We start from the raw sequence: 24,661 nt of genomic DNA, 5'->3' as shown, positions 1-24,661 counted from the left end.
ATACAAATGCATAAAAACAAAATATCAATTATTTTTGAGTATAAATTCATCTTTAGAGACTTAAAATTTAAATCATGAATTTATTAATAATAATATTTTTCTCTGTTTAAAAAATTTCTAGATTAACTTTTAAAAACTTGACTTTTAAGCCTCTAAAGATGGATTTTCAGAAAGGTTTTTTATATTTCAACTCTTAAAAAGTAATTATAAAATAAGCATTTCTAAAACACCAAAAAATCCAGCAAACGAGAAAAATTAACAGTCGACGAACGTTCTCGACCGTATCCGACGGTCGTCGTCGGGTTAACGTATTCAAAAATAAAATATCGACCGAAACGTATAAATTTTAAAACAAATAGAACGCAATCTCGTCGAAGGAGATTGCAAGTGGCAAGGACGACGTAACCGTACGATAAGGATTTTTTAGTAAATTTCAAAAATGGATTTCCACACGTCCGAGATAGTTCGGTGTTCTTATAATTTATGGCAATCGTTACGAATGTTGACTTCGGGAAGCCCACTTCCTACATCCAACTGGCCGTAGGACTGACCTTAAACATCTAGAGAGATTGGAAATCTATTGGAAGCCAACAAGAAGACGAAGAACGATTGCCATAAATTATAAGGTCGTAAACTATCTCGGACGTGCGGGAGTCCATTTTGAAATTCGCTAAAAATCTTTACGGTACGGATACGTCGTCTTCGATGCTCGTGACCTCTGCCGACGGGAGAGTGTTCCATCTGTTTTTTAATTTGTACATTCCAATTTATATTCTACTTTCAAATATGTTAACCTGATGATGATAGATGAATGTGGTTGAAAACATTTACTGGTCATTAAAATTTTCTTGTTTGCTGGACTTTTTGATTTTTCAGAAATGTTTATTTTATATTTATATCCAGTTTTTGAAAGATTGCAGCAATTTTGTAAAAAGTAGTTATATCTGAAGCTTAATATTGATATTTATTCACGAATTTAATTTATACTAAACTTAAATCAATAAATAAGAGAAAAGCAAAATCAAAGCAAAAATTGAATCTACAAACTTCTCACACTGAGTTGTAGATTCAAATTCAGTTCTAGCCTGCTCTTTTTCAGACTTCCATATTTAATTTATTATTATTATTATGAAGCAATGATAACATAACTTTCATAATACAAAACTATTTTAATCATTAATAAACTTTAAATCAATAAAAAGGAACAGGTGTATTTTGGAGTATTTACTAATGTTTAATTTCAAAATTCAACTGGATTACTAATGTTATTTCTATAATGTTTGCAATACGATAATGCCAGTTATTCATGTATTGTATGTTTATGGACAAATTAAATATTTCAGATATTTATTTTAATCAATTCAAATAAATTTTTAAACATTTACCTTTTACTTGATGTACAGATGATAAGTTTCTTTCAAATGAATCGTCAAACGGATGAGGAGCAACGGGTTCGAAATCGGACACGTAATGTCGTCCCGCAGTCGTCGTCTGACAGCAGCAGCACATACAGGAATGATATCGGAGTCTTCCCTCTTCCAAATAGGGATGAGACAAGGCATCGGTACAAGAAATCCTCTTATCCTAGAAAAATAAAATAATCGTTTATACTCATTGAAATTATTCTTTAAAGGACCTAATCAAACAAACGTGTGAAAAGTGTTCCCAAATCAAATTAAATGGTGTCTCTATCATCTATTCTATCATTCTATCCTTGGCATAAAACTATAGTGTAACAATTTTCAAGTCCTCAGTCGTTTTTGTACAAAAAAAAAAAAAAAAAACCGAGGAAAATATGATTTTCAATAATTTCTCTTCACTTTATAAACATTTTAAAAAGATGGTGCCATCTGCATTATCATTTTACATCTCAAAAATTTATTTTAGATTTTTTGGCATGAAATTCAATTTAAAAAATAATAACCAGTAACATTTCAAATATATTTTTCTGATCAAAAATATGGTAGTATCCTCTCCAGTTTTTTTCCTGTAGGTCTGTTTCCAAAAGGTAAAAACATTTTTTCCCCCAGATTCTTTTAAAGATGCGGAGTAATTAGAAAAATTAAAAACAAATTTTTTATAATCAAAATTTTATTTTGTCACCAAATCATATTAAAAATGACTTCAGAATTTTTTGTAACTATTTCAGTCAAAAACTTGCATGTATAAAAATCTGCTTATATTTTTGAAATGGAATTCACATTGAAAAAATCAAAAAATAATAATTTTTATTCTTGTTTTAAACTTATTAAGAGTTACTAAAGCTTCATATTATTGCATTGTATTTTAATATGGAGAGAATCATTATTTTAGATAATCTTTAATGTTATATGGAAATAGAAATTAGCCATCAGTTACCACACTTATTATAATAATTTTTTCATTTGTATCAGAAAGTGAAACGTAAAAGGTATGCTTTATGCTCTATCTATAACTTTTTATGATTTCAGATGTCTGAAAACTAATGTAAATCATTGTAAGTGCAATAAATGTAATATGTAACTTACAGAAAGGAAATGGTTACACTAAGAGACAAAAGCAGAAATATTATGCAAATTTTTGAAAAGACAAATAGCTGCAGGAGATATGTAATAAATTAAACATCGTAAGATTTGCATATTTGAAAACAGATGAAAGAAGTTGAGTGAGGCAATAAGTCCTAAAGATATAAAAGATGAGTATTCCTTCTATTTCTTACATTCAGGAACTGCCAATATTTTCAAAAGGAATATCTGCTTCTCAGACTTTTTAAAAGTAGATGATTTGATACTTGTTTTAAAAGAGAATGACTTTTAAAATCCACAAAGTAAATATGTAGAAATGCCAGTTTTCAAGGGTTGCTTCAACTTCTAGAAATTGTTTCATTCCTGGATTATTCAACTAAATATACTATTTGATGCCCATCAACAATCACTTCTTTATAAACAGAATATTTATGCCTCCAGGAAATCATTGCTGTCTTAGTCCTTTGATATAAAAAGATTATCTGAAGAAGAGTTTGAAATTGTGAATACCTGTACATTCAAACAACAGGGGATGGCTAGGTGGCCGATGTCAGCCTACCACTGTGGGAATCTGGAACCAAATACAAGCATTCAAAAACTCCAAAGAATTTTTTTGGGTGGTTCATTCTGGATATGTTTATCTCTATCCTTGGCCAGGCCAACATTCTCACTACCTGGCCATTCCAATGTTGGCCTAGCCAAACCAAGGGCCAGGTCAACAAAGGTCTTTCAGTGCCCACAAGGCAGAAACAGTTATAAAAAAGAAATAATTACAAAACAATTCTGCAACAATTTTTAATACAATTTGGCAACGAATAAAGTTTTGATTATTAATTTTAAAAATTAGTTTTTAATTTTCTTTAACTATTGACCACATCTTTAAAAAGTCTCTTTTTCATCTCTTGAAAACATTCATAGAAAAGAAAAACCAAACAAACAAAAAAAAAAGAAAAATGGAAACAGTACTTCCATATTTTTTATCAGAAAAACATATATTAAATTTTACTTATTTACTTTTTAAATTTGGATCTTGAATGGAAAATCTAAAAGATTTTTTCAGATCAGATATTTCTTCTAATTATCATTTTACAATAATTAGAAAACACAATATAATGTGAAAAAAACTTAATCACGTTTTCCCCAGTTTCAATGAGACAAAAAGGATTAAGGATTTAAAAATTATTATGACGTAGTCCGATGCCAAGGATATACCATATAAAAGATCAATTTGGTTTGGGCCACTTTTCGCAAGCTTATCTGGCTAGGCTGTTTATTGAATATATGTATTCGATTATAAATATAATTTACTGGATTAAAAACTAGCATCTGACATAACAGATGTACGGCCTCGTGTGTCGCTTGCGAAGAGAGTGTATATAGAGCGGCAAGCGACGGAGGTTTATGCGGTCGGTGAGTCATGTGGGCACGGGCTCCTTCGCAAGCCAACTTCATATCTTCCAGCGAGGGAGTGCCCAGAAGATCCGTGATGAGTTCCAGCTAATAAAATAAATAAACATTTTTATAACTTAATGTTCGTAATAAAAATCGATAATAAAATTACGGAGTTTGCGACGAAATATATTACCTGCTGGATGGGTGTCTGTGCTTGAAACAGTATTCGTCTTCCGAGTAGTTCGGCAAAGATGCATCCAACGGACCAGATATCGACGGCAGACGTGTAATGGTGGGCACCCATGAGTAATTCCGGAGCACGATAGTATTGAGTGACAACTTCTTGGGTCATGTGTTTGCTCTCGTCTGGCTCTTCAACACGGGCTAAGCCAAAGTCACATATCTAATTTGAAAAAAATAGTAGGTCAGAAAACTATTTCTTAAATATAATTTTCTTTTTAAATCATTGTAAAGTATGCGATTAAAAATATTTGTTGACATTTAATTTCAGGTATTTATATTCATTAAAATTTAAATATTCTGTATTAGCACTCTGTAACATTAAATATGCCACCATTACAAACATTCTTTGATATATATCCTTGATAATCAAGGACATACTGTAATTAGTTTATGTTGATAAATATTATAGATGAATGTCAAAAACATTTGTCAATTAAATTTGATCTGAAAAAAATTCTATTTATTATAAACAAATGTTTTTTATTTACTGCCATTATTAAACTTTTTCTTTTACATTTTAAACAGAACATATTTGTTTTCTATGCATGGAGATGAATTTCTATTGAAAAAATAATCATTAGCTCTAAAAATTTTTGATTTTAATCATCTTAATTAATAAAAAACAAAGAAAAATTGGTTACAAAACTGAAATTATTTTTAATGATAGTATTAAATTTAAATTAAAGCAAGAAAAAGACTCTATATATGGATGCAAACCTAAAGACTATGTACCGTACTTTGGTCGTTTATAATCAAACTCGCTATTGTATTACAAACAATGTCGAATAAAGTCATCATCATCCACATCAACTAAATATAGTAGTCTTATTGGAAAGATATCAAATAAAATTATAATTACAAGAATTGTTTTTATTAAAGTAGAAAATTACAATTTAAATATACATCTATATAATTGTCTTTAATTAGTATATTGTAACATAGATTTCGTATAAATGCTATTCCCTTTCTTATTTTTAACATATATAAATTTATTGGCCGATTATAATACCGGTAAATTTAGCATATTTTCACATGTTTGAAACAAAGTTATGAAAAGAAACAGTGTCTTGGTATTTAAAATAAATAAAACAAAACTATAAATGTAAAAGTAAATTAAATGGGGTGTAATGTTACATATGACTTGTTTTAATCGAGTTATATTCAATGTTTCCAACGTAAATGCCCATATATTTAAAAATAAAAGAACAAAATGCTGGATTTTTTGGGCTATCGGCCTAAGTTTAGTCGAATTATAATCCGAAAAATCCTCCATTTAGATATTTAATTACGAATGCCCATCTTTTGGCATTACGAGATCGAAAAACACGCACAGGAACTAGATATTTATTATTTACGAAATCGATTTTATCGTATATAAAATAATTATTTAAAATAAATGTAAAATATGTTACGTATAGATAAATATAAAATAAAATAAACGAAACAATCACTAACCTTGAGTACACAGTTACTATTGACTAACAGATTACCAGGTTTGATATCTCGATGCAAGATATGTGTCGAATGAAGGTATTTGAGGCCTGTAACAAATTTGATAAAATAGCCATTAATATGAAACTCTAAAGCTATTTCAATAAAGCGACGTTTACCGACGTCGATTTGTTATACGAAAAACACAATACGGAAAATATTTTGCAATTTTTACGTTTATTCGATACATCCTATCGGAAAAACATAAAATTACGGCGACAAGAGAGACCAAAAACCAAATGCCGCAGGATAGAAGAGTAGCATTGATAAATAATAAAATGTTACCACTCATATCTATTTATTATTAATTCTGTTCATTTTATAGTAAAATTAAATTGTATTGAACTTTAAAACAGAAAAAATAAAACTTTCAAACTTCCAAAATTATAAATTAGTTTAAATGCCCTTGTTATTTGTCCAGTGTGCAACTGGACAAAGAAGGCACTTAAAATTTTAAAAAAATGAATTTTTAAATTTAAGATTGCCAAACTCTTATATTTTCAATTTATTTATATTTTTATTAAAATAATTTAGTACATTTAAACTGATATAACTTCATTTGCTTACAGATAGCAGGGTGGCCCAAAAATCAGTTAACATTTTTTAAAAGTCAGTTGGCATTTTATTGTAGTTTCTACTATACAAGTTAAAAGAAACTATTCCAAATAAAACCCTCTACGTTCAATGAAGAATTTATGCCATTCTAATAAATTGCTACAAATTTTCATTTGTCTTGATCCGAGTAACTGTCTTGCATCCACAGTAAAGTTTTTATTTTAAAACAAATGATAATTTAGAAATAACTAATTTACTATTCAACCACTGAATACACCAGGTTGTATATATATATATATATATATATATATATAATATATTAAAAAAACCTAACTTGAACCAAATAACTAGAGTAAATTGTTTCTTAGGTGCAAACGTTTTCGACACCCCTTCTGGGCTCTTCTTCGGGCATTCCAAATCCGTTGCTAGCTGTTCTTTAAATTTTAAAGCTTCTTTAGAACGTATTCTATTCCGAATTTATTCAAATATCGTGAGCAACTGTGTCGTTCAAAATGCGTACGGTTCACATTTCCAATGAATATAAACGTGTATAAAATAAATATAAAATAATTCAAATGTTATCGTCCATTAGAACCTGCCATGCGGTAGAAAGTGTCGGTTCCTCTTTATAATTAATACTTTTGGATTTTCCTTCCGCTTTGAATATTTCTATTGCCCCTAATATTTTAAAGTGATCCCGACGTGGGGTGGCGAGAATGATCCGTGCTCGGTCGAAGTGGGCCTTGATGTCGGGGTCTGTCGCAAAGGTTGAAAGGGCTGTGGTGCATTTATAGTGAGTTATGTCCACCTTGTGCTCCTTTAACCATACCTCCAACGATCTTTTAGTTGCACCAATATATAACATTTCTCTATTGAATCTGTCATCTTTTATAGGGACTTTGTAGATGCCTGGTAATTTGTTTGGATTCGGTTGGTCTTTTCCATTCCTTTGTAAGTCGTAAATGGATTGGCATCTCCTGTATGCTATTTTGATTCCCCGTTTTTTGGCAATGTTATTATATATTGATTTTAAAACTGGGTTATATATGACGGGAACTATTGTCTTGTTGTCTTTGTTATCTCTGTTATGTCTTTCATTTAGACCCAATTGCCCTACTTGCTTAAGTTCTTGGTTTTCACATAACTTGCATACAATGTTGGTGTATCCACATTCACTGGCTATCTTTTCAATGCTTCTTATTTCTTGTGATAAGGCTTGTGTGGTGGAAGAATGTGTATAAGCCCTCCTTACCAATGCTCTGAAAGCCTAAGGAATGGAAAAGACCAACCGAATCCAAACAAATTACCAGGCATCTACAAAGTCCCTATAAAAGATGACAGATTCAATAGAGAAATGTTATATATTGGTGCAACTAAAAGATCGTTGGAGGTACGGTTAAAGGAGCACAAGGTGGACATAACTCACTATAAATGCACCACAGCCCTTTCAACCTTTGCGACAGACCCCGACGTCGAGGCCCACTTCGACCGAGCACGGATCATTCTCGCCACCCCACGTCGGGATCACTTTAAAATATTAGGGGCAATAGAAATATTCAAAGCGGAAGGAAAATCCAAAAGTATTAATTATAAAGAGGAACCGACACTTTCTACCGCATGGCAGGTTCTAATGGACGATAACATTTGAATTATTTTATATTTATTTTATACACGTTTATATTCATTGGAAATGTGAACCGTACGCATTTTGAACGACACAGTTGCTCACGATATTTGAATAAATTCGGAATAGAATACGTTCTAAAGAAGCTTTAAAATTTAAAGAACAGCTAGCAACGGATTTGGAATGCCCGAAGAAGAGCCCAGAAGGGGTGTCGAAAACGTTTGCACCTAAGAAACAATTTACTCTAGTTATTTGGTTCAAGTAAGAAGGTTTTTTTTTATATAACTAATTTACATTATTATTAATCTTGCTATTGATTGAAAAGTTATTGGAACTCTACTATAATTAATCAATTCAATTGTTAAACTAAACTTAAAAAGTAAAGTAAATTTGTTTACCTCTGAGTATCTGATAAAGAAAGACTTTGATGTGGTCGGTAGTAAGGGGTTGTGGAGAAATAATGATTTTATGGAGATCGCTTTGCATGAGTTCGGTAATAACGTAGCTAATTCGACGTTAAAGATCGTGAATATTTTTATTTATCGTTAATCATTAAATAAATATTTAATTTCTTATAACACTAAGACATTTTTTATTCATGTAACATTTCTAAACTTATAAATGATAAAACTTAATTTACGTAAAAATAATTGGCAATTTTTAATAATGATATTTATTAAATGTTTCTACCGACTTAACAATACAATGATATTTATGTACTTTGAATATCTTTCTAATGCATATAAGGATATCATAGTAAATATTAAAAACTATCAGTTTTAATAAACTTTACTACTAAATTATACAGAATCTTATAATTTCTTGCTTATCAAGGGTTCATTTCACATTTGCCCAGTTACTATCCTTGTCATTGCAACAAGCTAAGCTTCCCTTTCTTTACAATGGGATACGTTTGTCTGGAAACTTGTCGTTATAACTGTTTATCGACATGCTAACTGTAGCATGCTTTACCCAATAATTCTCAAATAATATAATACTGACTGCAACTTACATATGTCAGAATATTCTAATTATTAAGTTATTAAGCTTTGAGAAAATTATTACCATAATTTTGCAAACAACTTGTGAATTATATGTTTACAAACCAATTTGAAAGTAGTTATACGACGGTGCAGTGTATCTTTCGATTCTAACTCTTAATTGCACAACCACCAAAAAGTTTTTCTTTGGTCCAAACTTATTGAAAACATCCTTAGAAAATGTAAAAATCCTTTACATCTAGCATTTTCCTGAAATCTTCAAAACACATGCCTCATCTTTAATTCTCCCTGTTCATTTTTCCTTTCAATATAATAACTCCCAGAGAACTATTTAGAAAGTTCTGTTTAGATGAATGATCAACTTTTAAACCCATGTCAATGGATGCTGTTGATATTTAAATTTTTTCAAGTTTATTTAACATTTACATTATTATGTTGAATTAAGTTAGATATACTCGGTTAACACCGGTGGCTGTGTACTATGCCGGACCAAAGTCAAGGCATAGTAACCAAAACAGAAATTAAAAAAGTGTATCAGTGTGTGTGTCTGTATTCAGGAATTTTCTCACAATATGACATGTATTCAATATAGTGGCCTTCTGTAGAGTGATATATGTGTTTCTATTCAATTCTAATGTGCCTAGGCTTTTGTGTAGTGTGTGTGGTATGACACCTGTAGAGGAGAGAACAACAGGTACAATAAGCACCCTATCCATCCTCCACAGATGCCTTATTTCCTGGGCGAGTTCTGTGTACTTGCTAATTTTTTCAGTGCATGCGTTTTGTATATTGTGAGTGTTTGGAATGGATATGTCTATAATGTATGTGATTTTATTGTGTTTGTCAATGAGTGTGATGTCTGGTCTGTTGTGGTAAATTGTTTTATCTGTGATTATGGCTCTGTCGTAGTACATTTTGTGCGTGTTGTTTTCCAATACTGTCTGTGGAATGTATTTGTAGTATGGTTCGTGGATGTCTACTAATTTGTGTTTCTTTGCAAGCTCTTGGTGTATTATATTTGCTACTTGGTTATGTCTGTGTAAATAATCTGTCTGTGCCAAGAGCTTGCAACCAGAGGTGATGTGTTGTATAGTTTCTGGCATGATGTGACATTTTCTGCATGTGTCATTTGTGAGTGTTGCATCTTTGAGTATGTGTTTTCTGTAGTTTTTAGTATTTATGACCTGATCCTGTATGGCAATCATGAATCCTTCCGTCTCCCCAAAGAGGCATCCCCGAGCTAACCAGCTGTTTGACGCAGTTTTGTCAACAAAATCCTGGGCCAGATCATAAGGATGCCTGCCATGGAGTGCCTTTCGAGCCCACGATTGCTTAATGGTGTCTATGCTTTTTATATGTTGCATTGTGTCCATATGATGCGAGTGTAAGTTTAATGGTGTGTTATTCGAGTCTGCTAGAGTTACTGCTTTATGTAATTGTGATGTTTCTTGTTTTTTGTAGAAAAACTCTCGCAGTGACTGTATTTGTTTGTAGTGAAGGTTAACTATGTCAATCAGGCCACGTCCGCCATCTTTACGTGGAAGGGTTAATCTTTCTGTGGCAGATTTAGGATGATGTTGTTTATGCTTAGTAAGTGTAGTTCTTGTTTTCCTTTGGAGTTGCTCGAGATCTGTGTGAGTCCAATGTATAACTCCAAAAGAATATGTGAGTACTGGGATGACATATGTGTTTATTGCTTTAACTGTGTGTTTTGCATTTAACTGTGTTCTGAGAATAGCATTTAACCTACTTTGGTATTCTTTAATCAGTCTTTGCTTTATTTGTGCATGTTCTGTTAGTTTGGCCTGTTGGAATCCTAAATACTTGTAGAGCTCACCCTCTTCCATGGATTCAATAATGTCTCCATTTCCAAGTGCAAAATCTTCTTTCTTCAGGATTCCTTTTTCTATGTGAAGTGTTTTGCATTTATCTAGGCCAAATTCCATTTGTATGTCCTTGGTGTATGAATGTGTGATTTGTAGGAGTTGATGAAGTTGTTTTTGTGTGGATGCATAAAGTTTTATGTCATCCATGTACATGAGATGTGACAGTGTATACTGTGTTGTTTTTTCGTGTCTGATATTGTAACCATATTGCGTGTTGTTTAACATGTTGGATAATGGGTTCAGGGCTAAGCAGAACCAGAGAGGACTCAAGGAATCTCCTTGAAAAATTCCTCGCCTAATAAAAATTTGGTTTGTTTGTATGGAAGTGTTATGGGCCCTGAGATGTAGTGTTGTTCTCCAGTGCTGCATAGTGTTTTGAAAGAATGCAATGAGTGATGGATGTATTTTGTACATGTGTAGAATATGTAGCAGCCAACTGTGTGGAACACTGTCAAATGCTTTTCTGTAGTCTATATATGCCATGTGTATGTTTCTGTGTTGTCTGTGTGCTTGCCGTAGAATGACTGAATCTATGAGTAACTGTTCTTTGCATCCCCTGTGGTTTCTACGGCAACCTTTTTGTTGTTCTGTTAGAATGTCGTGTTCTTCAACATGTTTGTATATTTTGTTTGCGATACAGGATGTCAATAATTTGTAGAGTGTTGGAAGACATGTAATTGGTCTGTATTGTGTGGGGTCTGTGGTATTGTTGTTTTTAGGTTTCATGTAGGTGATGCCCTGAGTAAGAAAATTTGGCATGTCTTGTGGATTGATGATGATGTGTGTTAGATGTTTAGCTAGTTCCTGGTGCAGTGATGTAAACTTTTTGTACCAGAAATTGTGAATGTTGTCTACACCAGGTGTCTTCCAGTTGTGTGTTCTGTTAACAGTGTATTGGAAATCATGTATGTTTATTTCAACACAGGGCATAGTTGGTATGTTGTGCAAGTTTCTGTTCTCCTCCTCGATCCAGCCTGCATCAGCATTGTGCGTGACAGCACTGGACCAAAGAGAAGACCAATATGTTGTGAGTTCTTCTTCTGTTGGTGTGCCACTGTGCTGTGTATCAGTGTTTGCTTTGTTATTAATTTGTCTGTAAAAGAGTTTTTCATTGTTTGTAAATAATTTATTTTGTTGTTTTCGTAGTGTACATGTTTTGTATCGTTTGAGTCTACGTGCTTTGGCAGCAAGTTTTTGTTTTAGTGTATCAATGTATTCTGTAATGCGTGTGTTGTGATGTTCATGTTTTGTGTGTGTTTTTATTTTCTTGAAAATGTTTTTGAGCTGTTTCCTTAATTTGGGTGTTATGTTGTTTTTAGTGTATTGTGTTAGCCTGCCTAATTGCTGTCTAATGTCATTTATTTGTGTTTCTATTCTTCTCTGCCAGGCAGGTTTGTGATAGAATTGTGTTTTCTGTGTATTTGTCTGTGATTGTACTTTCAGTCCATGGTGTGTCACTACTGTGACTGCCCCAGCATAAACTAATGTATGAATGTCTGCGAGTGTAGAAATTGAATGAATGTAGTGTGGTAGTAAGTGAGTGTTTACATAATTTAGTGTTTTTCCTACTTTCTTTGACGTGTTGATTTTTGGTATTCGTGGTCGTTGTGTGGGATCTGTACCTGTATATTTAGTGAGTGTTTCCTGAAATATAAGTGAGAGCGTATTAACTAAATCCAAGTCTATGTTATCAGTGATGGATGAGGAAGTGTCTGTAGTATCATTAGTGGTAATTGTTGTATGTGTGTTATTATCAATGCTTGTTGCTGGATTATCCTGACAGGTTACATGATCTTCATTAATGTTAGATGTTTCTGTCTGTTGATGTATTTGATCAGCAACCTGTTGTTTGATAAGTTCAAGTGTTGTTTGTGGAATAAGGTTGTTGTGTATAATTGTTCTTTTTTGATCAACAACCCTTTGTTCGGTGACAGTGAGATGAGGATACTGTTGTGTGAATCTATGGTGTAGTTGTTGTCTGTATGCTGTCATGTTTGTTTCGAGTTTTGTGATGGTGTAATAAGTACGGATGATAAACTCGTTCATTTCTACTGTCCATTTCATCCGTTGGCGTGGTTTTCCAGCCTTTGTGGTCTGTGGATGCATTGCCACAGAAACACCAAGGCTGGGTTGGTTCCTCACATCTGTTGAGGGCATTGCAGTAGCCATGCTTGGGCCGGTGCTGCTTTCGCCACCGGTAACCAAGGGAGACTGTGACCTATTTTTCGAACGTGAGCCTCTGCCTAACCCACGAACGCGGACCTTGTTAACCCGGGCGACGTCCGAGCCGGTATCACACTTTGATCTAGTTATTACCATGATGAATATCTCCACAGAATGTGGGCGTGGTCACTCTTAGCTTCATTTCTCCCCATAGACCTTACTGGCATGGGTGTCCCTACCAGGAGCTTATGCTCCAGCCTGCATTGCCCTATGGATCAGTAAAATTACTGGGCTCTCCCACCACGACCAGGTGGTGACCACGGGAGAGACATTATTATTATTATTATTATTATTATTAGATAAACAATACAGAATTGAAGGGATGCAATAAAAAATGTTGGCCTTTGATGACATTTTGTATTTGCATTTCAGTATTGTTTTTTCCATTTCACTTATTTTATGATTACATCTAGAAAGAACTGTGAATAGAAGTGAAACAGAAAAAGCAACATTTTAATGTTTGAGATGGCACCTAAACTGTATACTGGTGTCAAGCCATCAAATGACCATTTGGAGGCATGAAATATAGTGATGCAGGTTTTGCAAAGATTTCATTTCTGTTCTAGCGATTTTCTGCAAAGTATACGTGGCAGTAGGTTATCTGCACAAAATTATGGTAATCACTACCCAGACCTCCATCCAATGTTTGCTTCCAGAACTATTAATTTTACATATAATCGTACTGGTTATCCGTGGCATTGACCGGGAATAACGTTATGGTAATCGATAAAATCGTTTCTATTTTTCGGTTATTAAAAAATAAATACATAAATAATTGCTAGCCCAATTAATTCACTTAATTTGGAAATTTTGAATGTTACAAATTGAATTAAATCCCAAAATAATTCTTAATTTAAATTATAATTTTATTAGTTTTTAGAAATTCTTATTACATGTAATTGTAATTGTAACTGATTTAAAAAACTTAAAATCTTCAATCATCTTCATTCATTTTTCTTATCTGTCTACATACTTAACTTCCTTTCAATTAATTCTCTTTAATATAAATGATACATCTGTTAAATTAAGAGCTTAGATCATCTGTTTTTTCCTCCTCTTAAAAAATAAGGTAAGGAATTTTATGCATTTTTGTTATTATAAAGGAAAAGAACAGTTAACATTTACAGTACTTTATGCTTATTTTTTATACTTATAAAAAATAATAATAAATTCAAAACTTAATGGTGAAATTTCTTGTATATTAATATCCAATTTATTAAAGTTACATTTATATTAATATACAGGATTGTCATAAAGTCCTACACACATTTTGAAAGAATACAAAAGAAAAAGGTAATTGACCTAAGATAATACAGTTTGTGGTAATAGAATAACAACTCAAATGATTTTTATTTCATGTTTCAATACAACTCTACATGAGCACCATTAGAAGCTTGCAACATATCCAACTGCAATTCAATCTCACACCAGACTATTGAGCATGTCTGTAGTTACAGTTGGATAGCATCAGTGATTTTTATTTTTGGAATAACTAAATTTGTGATTGGTATTGCATAGACCAGGGGTTCCTAAACTGTTTTGACTGCCAACTGCTTCGAGGATTCCTAGACCTTTTACCAAACTTCTTATTTTGTATTTTATTTTACTGTTTTGCTAATACGGTTAATAATAAATAAATAAATCTGGGGAAACTGTATTAATACATAAACCATTTTCTTAGTAAAAATCTATTTATTGTAAAAATTTACATTCTGAACTGCCTTGTACTTAACCCATTAGACTAAATGAACTGTTTTTAATCGCCTACCAATCGACTCCCAAAAATGTCTTACTAATTCTCGGGTTGATGTTGACCATTTTGGGAACCCAGGTACAGACACAATCTTTAACATAACCCCATAAAAAATCTAGGGGTGTAATGCCCAGTGATTGGAGAGGCAATGGAATAAGCTCAGCTCTACCTTTCCATACCTATCCATTTTTCTGAAAAAGTTTAATTCATCTTTGTACAAACATCCAAACACCAATGATAAGGAGCATCACAATGCTGGAATATGACATACGATTGCAATTTCTGAAATTGTGGAAAGCCAAAGAAATTGAACAAACCCAAATAAACATTTGCATTGACTGTTTTCTGCAAATAAGGAGCTCTAAAGCAATCCACACCACAAATTTACCTTTGGTTGTCACGAATGTGTTTGTGTACCATATACGAATTTTCAAATCTCTATATTCAAATGTTGTGTTGGCTGATTTTGCCACTTAGGTGAAAAGTTGCTTCATTAGAGAAACAGACTTTAGTTAGGTATTGACTGTCCTCATCAATATATGAATACACGAAACTGTATAAATTCATTCGGTTACGGTTTATCATTTGGCCGAACGACTCGAACAATTTGTACCTTTGTACACGAGCAACTTCAGTTATTTGTGTAGAATTTTCAGTGTAGTTGACTTTCAACAGTGCAATTCTAATGATGCATATCAACTTGATTTTCCAGAGATACAGGGCCGACATACGGTTTCGGATAACACAGACAGTTGACCACCGAGAGGCCGGTGAGCAACCAACCCCGTATCCTTAAAATTCCACGTACATCTTTTAATGGAGTTAATGTGTGGAAGAGCCTTTCCATATTCTCTCCTGTATTATCCTATTGTCTCTGAACAGTAACCAATGTTGTCAATGTTGATTTTGTTTCAGACAAGCCACAGCTCACACTGTATCTTTTCCCCTGTAATGCCGCAATTTTCATTTTGGATGGCTTGAGATACCCTCTGTCATTTAATCCCAAAAATTGTTTGAGTTGCAGTAAACTGTATTATCTTAGACATGATTATCTTTACATGTTATTATATTATCCTCTTATTATATTATTCTTTACATGTATAATCAATATTTTAAATCTTAAGGTTTTAATACAATATCCAAGTATTGATTAAAACTGGCACCCATTTGTAGTTCAGTAATAATTACTTAACATAGCTCTTAGTTGACCTCTCTAAACAAAGTAACTAATATCTTGCCAATTCTTGTTTTTGAATCTCAGAATTTGTTAAACAATATTCTTTTTACAATTATACTTTAACAGATTCTATCATCAGTTTACCAAAGTATTAAAATTCTCATTACTTTTATTTTAATAACAGTTAATTTTTTTTAAATCCAAGTATCTCTGAAAAAAGTAAACTCTGCTGTCAATCTATTGGCAGGAATCTGATAAAGGATCACTCATCAATTCGAATCTATCAGTTTTCAGTGGAGATTACTGAAGGAGCACTTAGAGTTATAAAGGTAACTATAGTTGTATTTAACTAAATTATGCTAAAATTAAACAAATATATTTGACATTTTTTCAACATTAATTATATTTAAGAATATAATAATATTTTGATACATAAATTTTCAAGGTGTCATTCATTTATATGATAGCATTTCTTGACATATTGTGAAGGGGTTATTCATTAATTATGCATACAATTTAAGGGAAAGGAATCACAAAAAGTACATCATTGTATACAATGGGGAGGGATGGGGCCAAGGCATTGTCTACCTAAACTTTTTTTAATGGTATTAGTGGCATACAAATTTGTTTTTATAAGCTTACTAACTTGTCACGTGAATAAAGTATAAGTTAGAAAATATTTGCAAAACTTTTTAAAATCATTTTATCAATGTTAAGGGGTCCATAAATACACATAATTAAAGAAGAGAGGATTTGCCAAAATTACATTGTTATATACAACAAGAAAGGAGTGGGTCAAAAACCATACATGCAATTAATGGAGCTCCAAGGATAGATGGTCTGGACCTGGAGGAAAAGAAATCCCATAAAGACATGAGATAAACCAACAAGTAGAAGATTATTAATTAATAAAAATTAACAAAGAATTAATTAATAAAAAATTAACAAGAATCAACATTAAAACAACCATTAATTACATAAAGTAATTAATGCATTAAAAATTCAATATAATTCTCATTAAACATTCTCAATAATAGCGAGATCGAGGCCGAAGTTTTTGACGTGAAAACGTGTACGTCGGACGTTCGGTGTCGCTTTCCCGTAAGCCTAGAAGTTTGGCAGTGGCGTTCGGTGAAATCGCGCATCGACATTCCAAAGACCATTACCAAACTTCTAGGCTTACGGGAAAGCGGCGCCGAACGTCCGACGTACACGTTTTCGCGTCGAAAACTTCAGCCTCGACCTCGCTAATAAACTTTAAAACCCGTAAAGCTAACCAAAACATAAATATTCCAAGCAAAATTATTTAAATTTCATTGCAACATTTATAATAAATAACCTTACCTTTCTAATAATCACAATTTAAAAATAATGCATTTTCATAACAAAATCACTCATTAGATAACAAAATAAACAATTATATTTAAAGGAAATATCAAAAGTAAATATTTACAAACTGTTTTATTTCACAAAAGATAAATACTAAAGTTATTCTAAATATAAATATGGTGTGCCAAAAAATGATATTTATTTATTTTAGTAAATTGATAGAATAATAATTTACATAGACATAGTGTTATTTTGTAACTGAAATTATTTAATTACATTGTTTTAATTGTATATTTGTTGTATTTATAATATTCTGTTGAAGTTTATAGATAAAAATTTCATTGCAGTTCATCAAGAAAAAGATTTAATTAATTTACTTTAATGTAGAACTCATTTAAAAAATTAATTAACAAAATATATTAAATTACAAAAGTTTTTCTTTGTAATAAAATATATGTTAAACATATTTTCTGATAAATAATCAGAGACCACGTGGCCATCCTAGATTAAATACCTAATATGATTTGAAACTCAAAATCAATGATAACAAGCTGGTTCGTGTTTAATAAATTTCTTTACTTTAATCTTTTATCTGTCATTTTATAAATTTTTTCATATGATATTTACTCTCGTAGTTTACATGACAGAGCTTCTCATAGAGTGATCAACTTCTACATATTTACAGTAACTTTCAAAACAAAACATGCAATAATAAAATAATTTACTCAAATGCTTTTTTGAGAATTGAAACTCAAATCTGTGCTAAATCCCAATTTTTTATTAGAACTGTAATTTCAATTCTCATTCTCCAATACGATAATGGATTTCATAATAGTCGTACCAAATGGATGTATTATGAAAATAGGTCTTTTTAGCACCAATAGATGGCAGAAAGATAGCTAAATAACCAACACATCAACCTGTTGATCTGCAGACCTAGATTCAAATCCAGCTTGAACCTCGGAAATTTTCATTTGCGACTTAAACTAGATATTTTGAGCTTCGTTCCTTATCGATCGATCGTCCCGATCGAGAGTCGGCCCAAAAAGACGTACGCACGGGTGGTGCCGACGATGCCGCGACACCGTAGATCGTCCGGTAAATTTTTTAAGAAAAAGACGACCGTTCGAGTCTCGAGAAATCGGCTTTTTCTTAGAAAAAATTTACCGGACGATTGGCGTGCCACAATATCGGCAATACCCCACTTGCGTACGTCCTCGGTCTAGCCAAACACACGGCGAATAAAATAAATCTTAATACCACATTTTATTTCCAATTCTAAATAATTTGGCAAATAATAATCTATTAGAACATACAGCATATTTAAAATATATGTATTACGAAAAGCTTTATAACATTTATGATTCCTAAAGTAATATGTTAGATTGTGTTTCTGCATGAAAGTGGTCAGTAAATAGAACTGATAGAACTGAACTCAATCCCATTTACTAGTTACCAAACTGTAAAAGCATTTAATAATTTCTGTCATCATCTTGGTGAATTTCTTTCAAAACTTGTAATTTACCCAGTTTACAATTCTATGTTTTATTGCTTTTTACACTAGTGAAATATTAAATTTAATTAAAACTGGTTCTATTAGTTATTTAAAATCTTTGAAATTTCTAGAATTTTTACCATTATTTTTCACCATGAAGTAATTTCTGCAAAATAAGTGTTTACACAATCTATTATTTATATAAAAGATTTAATGGATATCTAATTTAATAATTACTTTGAGACTTAGAGAAGATAATTTTTAAATTTTCCTTCCTTTATTTCACTTCACAGCTTGCTTTTTTCTTGGTAAAGAAAAATATTAAATTAATAGTTTAATTCTTGGAAAAGTCTAAAATTTGCTATGATCATCATAGCCATTGCATATGATCATCTTGAAGCTCCTATTAAGATTTTACACAAAATGTTTCATTATTTCTTTGATATTATGATCAACACAATACGTAATGCAAGCAGACAGAAAGAAGATTCCAACAAGATAAGAGAAAAATCCAAAATAATATTCTTTAGAGTTTTACTCTAGCATGAAAAATTTTACTGCCATTTTCAAAACCATGATCTGATAGGTCAGCAGATATTAAGAAAAGAATGATTTTATAGTAGAGTGATAAATGCTATTCTAATAAAGGATGTTAAAACTGATGTTTAGAGATATTTTACTTAGTAAATGCTAAATAAAGGAGCAGGAAGTTAGACATAGGACAGAGGATATTATTCATTTAAATGAAATTATGACATCAGAATAGAATTTTGGAATGGAGTGGCAAATTTCTGTTTTTATTTTCTTTTTATAAACATAAGCATCTTAAATATGATTTTGTATTCTTTTTATACTTTATTTATTTATTACAAATGTATTCGTCTTAGCTCGATATGCTAATACGACCACTTTTTCTCTTATCGTCCGTTAACGATTACGAGAAAATAAGAATATTAATTATTCTTCTTAGAAATAGCGTCGAGAAACTTTCGACGTACTTTTTAGTAACCAAATAAAATCCAAGAAATTGTTGTGATCAATTTTTATAAATTTCCTTCACAACTTTATCTTTCTGACTTACATCATGTATCACAGAGCAAATGATGCAAAACAAAGGCAGAAAGATTTTACATTTCATCATGTTGTCAGAGAAGAATTAGCTTAGCTACTTCTTTGTTTCATAAAAAGAAATAAAAATAATGCAAAAAATTGCTCACAAACATTCTGTATCTTAGACTTTATATTCTTAGAAGACTTGTAGTTATTTACCCAAGAGATTACCAAAGTAGAATTTAGAAACTTGGTAAAAATATATAATCTAATGGTAAGTAATTTTAAATACATAGAGTGTAACAATATTACTCTAAATAAATTTGAGGACAGTTAATTTTAACTTAGTAATAGAATGATATCATACCTTTTAAAAGACAAAAGTTTTTTACTTGTCACTTATTTTTAACCAGAGTGTAAAAAATAAGCTTCGAGTTAAAAAAGAGCCAAGTAGATTGGTCTTTCGCAACAAGTAAAACCGATTTTCACATATTGGTTAATATCGTGCACATTTAAAACAATTACGAATGCGATGCCATCAGATAAAATATATCTACGACGACGTAAGAGATTATAAAAATTTATTTTTAATTTGTCGTGAAACCGTGTTGTTGTATTATCTTAGAAGTCTCGAACATGAGATCGTGTTAGTAATGGTCACGTGGCTTTTTCCACTTTTATTTAGTTGACGACTAAATTAAGTGGAAAAAGCCACTTTATTTAGTCGTCATTTACGAAGTGTCGAACACGAGATCGTGTTAGTAACAGTCACGATCTCGTGACTGTTACTAACACGATCTCGTGTTCGACACTTCAAAAATTTATTTGTAAAAAAATAATGTGTGTACAGAAATTAAATCAACATTACTGTAAAGAGCAATTTAAAAGTATTTTTTCAAATTTGAGGAAATTTGATGCGTGTCGTCATTTATTATCTTCTTCGGATTAAAATAATAACCGACTGCCTCGTCGAATCCGATTATCGGTTACGACTCGACGAAGTTGCGATTAACGTCTTAGTTATCCGAAAACAAAAAATATTTTTTAACGCGAAATCCTATCGTATATCCAAATACATTAACATTTTTTGAACAGGCAATTATCCATACAACGGATTGATTGGAGTAATTTCCACGTCAATACGATTATCAGATTTAAAAACTCTTTCAAATTTTTTTTTAAGGTTTGTGAAAAACACCTAATTTACTATTACCAATGTATGTAATGTTAAATATTTAGAAAACTGTAAGTAGCCCAACTGTCTAAAGTCATCGTCGATCAATGCAAAATATTTTTAAAAACGCAATTATTACTTGATATGCAAAAGGCAACAAATGCATATTTACTCAAGTATCATTAATTACAATAAAAGAACTCTTCAAGTTATTCTTCACAGTAATATCGACTTAATTTTTAAATACCAATGATTATTTTTCCCGAAGATTGAAACAATATTTCGGTCTATAGAATCATTTACACATTTAGTAGAGTGAATTACTGTTGCAGCTTAGTACGGCCAGAAGATCCATTTGAAATAAAATTTTTGGCAGATGAAATTGGAAGACCGTTTCATATTTATCATAAATAATTAAATATATTAGCATCAATATTAGGTATACAAGACTGCTTAAATACTGTATAAAGAAAACTTAAGTTTATTAAACTCAAATTGGGGTGTTGGAATAAGAACTCTTTACGTAAATAATTACGACCGTTCTTTATCGTTTAACGTACGAATTAACGAAGATGCGAGCAAAAAATTAATACAATCGTCGAACGTCTTAAGAAAATGCAATTTGTTATATCTTATATAATCAATTACCACATTTTATGCAATTTACGATCATTGGTAATAATTGGATCCCGATTTACATACTAAATAACACTACAGAATCAAATTCTAACTATAAATCTTAAATGTCGTAACGTAGCAAAATTTAATACTTGTTTTTTATTAATACGATAATATTACAGATTTTCTGCATTTTCCTTATCGAAAACTAAAAATGCAATAGCAATATTTAACATTACGTTATAATATACATCGGTATTTTATGTCGAAAAATTGACTTATAAGAAAGAATTCGTAAAATTTTAAATTATTTCTCGAACAAATATCGTACTAAACATTTATTTCTTATATGCACGAGATTTATTATAAATATTTTAAACAGAAAAAATACGAAGTATTTTATTACCTTCAAATGTGACATTACAACATTCAAATAAATCCTATCTTAGAAGAGATTCATTCTTTTGTATTTTTATATAGTTTGATTTGGTTATACTTAACGAGGCATTTTATTATAGGAAATATAATTTACGCAAGCTTCCCATTAACCGTACGGTACATTACCGTATTTACATAATAACGTAAAAATGCATTTCCTACGTACGCGTAAGTTTTTTAAAAATCCGGTCGAGTTTTTTATTATTCAAAATTACGATTTATTTAGCATTTTCATTCTTATATACATATATTAAGGTGTCATATAGAAGTGTTAGATAACAAGAAAAAGAATAACAATAAAAGATCATTGGCAAATTACGACCACTTAAGAACTAATATAAAGTAATAATCGAACGACTTCGACTCGAGAAGTTAATCGTAAATAATTTTCAAACGCGTTCAAATTACGCGTCGAACACATTTAAAAACACGGTCGTCGCACGCACTCGATTCAAAAACAACTCGTTCGTACGTTTTAATAATTTTTCGAATCGAGCACGCGCGGTTTACGGTTATAGCTCTAGAATTTTTTAGCTTCCGTATTAAACCGGAAGCTCGTAACGGCTAATTAAATTTGCCCAAAATGTTTTTTATTATATAAATATTATACTCCATATTAAACGTTTTAGTTTCTCGATTGCCAAACGGGAATAAATTTTAATTTGTGTAATATAATGCTAAGTACAGTAGACCCCCTATAACACGGGTTCGTACAACACGGATTCGTATAACGGCGAAAAAAATTGCGATCGTATTCGTATAACACGCTAAAACGTCACGGCCGACTCGCGTCGCAACAGGACCGGTCGAATCCGGACCAATAGCGGACGAGCAGCCGAACCACTCGCCGCCGTCCAGCGCCAGGCATATATACGGAGAGTTTAGGCGGGAAAGTATCGATAAATTTTTATACAGTTCTTGCGAAAAAACATTTACAGTATTATTCGACGGCCATAAAAATTATATTTCCGTTAACGACGTCTCCAAAGTTCGGCAAATTCTTCGCAGAAAGAATAACTTATCGGGAAACGCGTCCGCCGTTCGACGAGTCGCTCCGCGACGAAAACGAGCTTAGGCAACGACATCTTCGAACGGTTCACACTCGGTAAGTAATCCTACAATTTTTTGTTTATAGCACAGTTTATACGAATATTCCCAAAAAATTATACGTGTTTTGGAAATGTTCGAGCGAAATTAGTCTAGAATCGATTAATTTTACGGAAGAAAACCTTTCAAACAGCCGTAGCCCCTAAACTGCAACGTGCCGGGCCGCCATCGGCTCACGTATTTAAGCGACTCCTACAACACGGATTCATATAACACGGAACGTATCTACCGCGTTATAGGGGGGTCTTATATAACTTATACGGTAAATGCTCAATATAAATAATTTATTATATCGCCATATACAACTGTATTTCGTACCGCAAATTTGTAAAAATGTTTATAATAAGAAAATAAAATAATATATTTTTTCATTAAAAATTACAAAACTCTTAAAAATAATATTATTAAATTATAATATCATTCTTAAAATGTCGAACGTTAAAGTACAGAATACTGGGAAGTGGGACGCGTTACCAATCAAAATTCTGTTAACGTCCGGCAAACATGGAAACAATCATAATTTTCTCGTTAGGAATTAGTAAAATATTATAATTTACTAATCGTCAAAAAGAAAATTACCACTACTTCTCGTCAATAAATACCAAATTCACAATGCCAACTTTAAGTTCGGTATAATAAGTTAATTCTTATTATTGCTTTTAAATGATCAAATTTAACTATAAAATTAATTTAATCCGATTTGAAAAAAGGAAATAATTGTTACATAAAGTTTTAGTAAGATAAAATGTAAGAACAAAAAAAAAAAAAAAAAATAGTTTTTAACTATAATAGTTAGGCTAAAATAAGCATCGAATGCATTCACCAGCTGCTTTATAGTCAGACATTCCATACAATAGTGCCGAACCATCTGGCCTTGGTGAGGTAGAAAGGAAACAGAAATGTTCGGAGCAAATACAATAGAGGAATAGGAGCACTTGTGGCCCAGAGAGATAGAAGAAAAAAGAATTTTTAAGTTCTGGGGACTAAGAACGATGGACATTGTGCATTTAAGAATAAAAAAAACTTTCTTTTTGCAATCGAGTATATCACTACGGGAAAACTTTCAATTTATATAAAACAAATTCGACAATTTTACGAGATTAAAATATATTCCCCGGAAATCAAATTTAATCTACAATTTATCGATCAAATCCTGCCGAATCTGAAATGATTTAAAATGCAATAATTCAATAAAGAAATTTTTAAAAAATCACGTTCAAAAGGATACATTTCCTGAAAGAAGTCAATGTGCGGTGGCTGAAGGATATCCAAAGCCGACAAAACCTGTAAAAATATTTGTTATAAAATTAGTTTTTAAAAGTAATTTCTCCACAGATTTTTATAATTTTATATCAAAAATACCATTAACCGTCTTAATTTTATCTTTAAAGCAATTTAACAAATGAATAAATTATAAAATGACACTCGTTTCTTCGCAACTTTTAAAATAATTTCTTAAAACTTTACTTTCAAACGACGAATAGAATTTAACTTAACAAATCTTACATTTAAAGCTTTAATGCATAATATATAAAACAATTGTCAATAGGATTCCGTTAACAATTCTAACCCACTAACTGCCAAATCAAACGAGGAAGAGG

General features: G+C 31.5%; 1 protein-coding gene across 2 annotated transcripts in view; it reads right to left on the bottom strand.

Moving 5' to 3' along the window:
* nmo (serine/threonine-protein kinase nemo) overlaps positions 1 to 24,661 on the bottom strand; it is a 59,469-nt gene that overhangs the window by 18,762 nt on the left and 16,046 nt on the right. For both annotated transcript variants that reach the window (XM_067269004.1, XM_067269005.1), the window contains exons 3-8: positions 24,289 to 24,344; positions 8,208 to 8,314; positions 5,595 to 5,680; positions 4,090 to 4,299; positions 3,813 to 4,001; positions 1,386 to 1,584 (exon numbers count right to left, since the gene is read on the bottom strand). In XM_067269004.1, the coding sequence (XP_067125105.1) occupies positions 1,386 to 1,584; positions 3,813 to 4,001; positions 4,090 to 4,299; positions 5,595 to 5,680; positions 8,208 to 8,314; positions 24,289 to 24,344 (847 nt within the window). The remainder of the gene's footprint in view (positions 1 to 1,385; positions 1,585 to 3,812; positions 4,002 to 4,089; positions 4,300 to 5,594; positions 5,681 to 8,207; positions 8,315 to 24,288; positions 24,345 to 24,661) is intronic.

This window comes from Centruroides vittatus, unplaced genomic scaffold, assembly GCF_030686945.1.
Source record: "Centruroides vittatus isolate TY-2023 unplaced genomic scaffold, ASM3068694v2 contig_345, whole genome shotgun sequence".
Lineage (NCBI taxonomy): Eukaryota > Metazoa > Arthropoda > Arachnida > Scorpiones > Buthidae > Centruroides > Centruroides vittatus.
The sequence above is the reverse complement of the archived record's forward strand: the minus strand, read 5'-3'. Positions and strand labels throughout refer to the sequence as shown.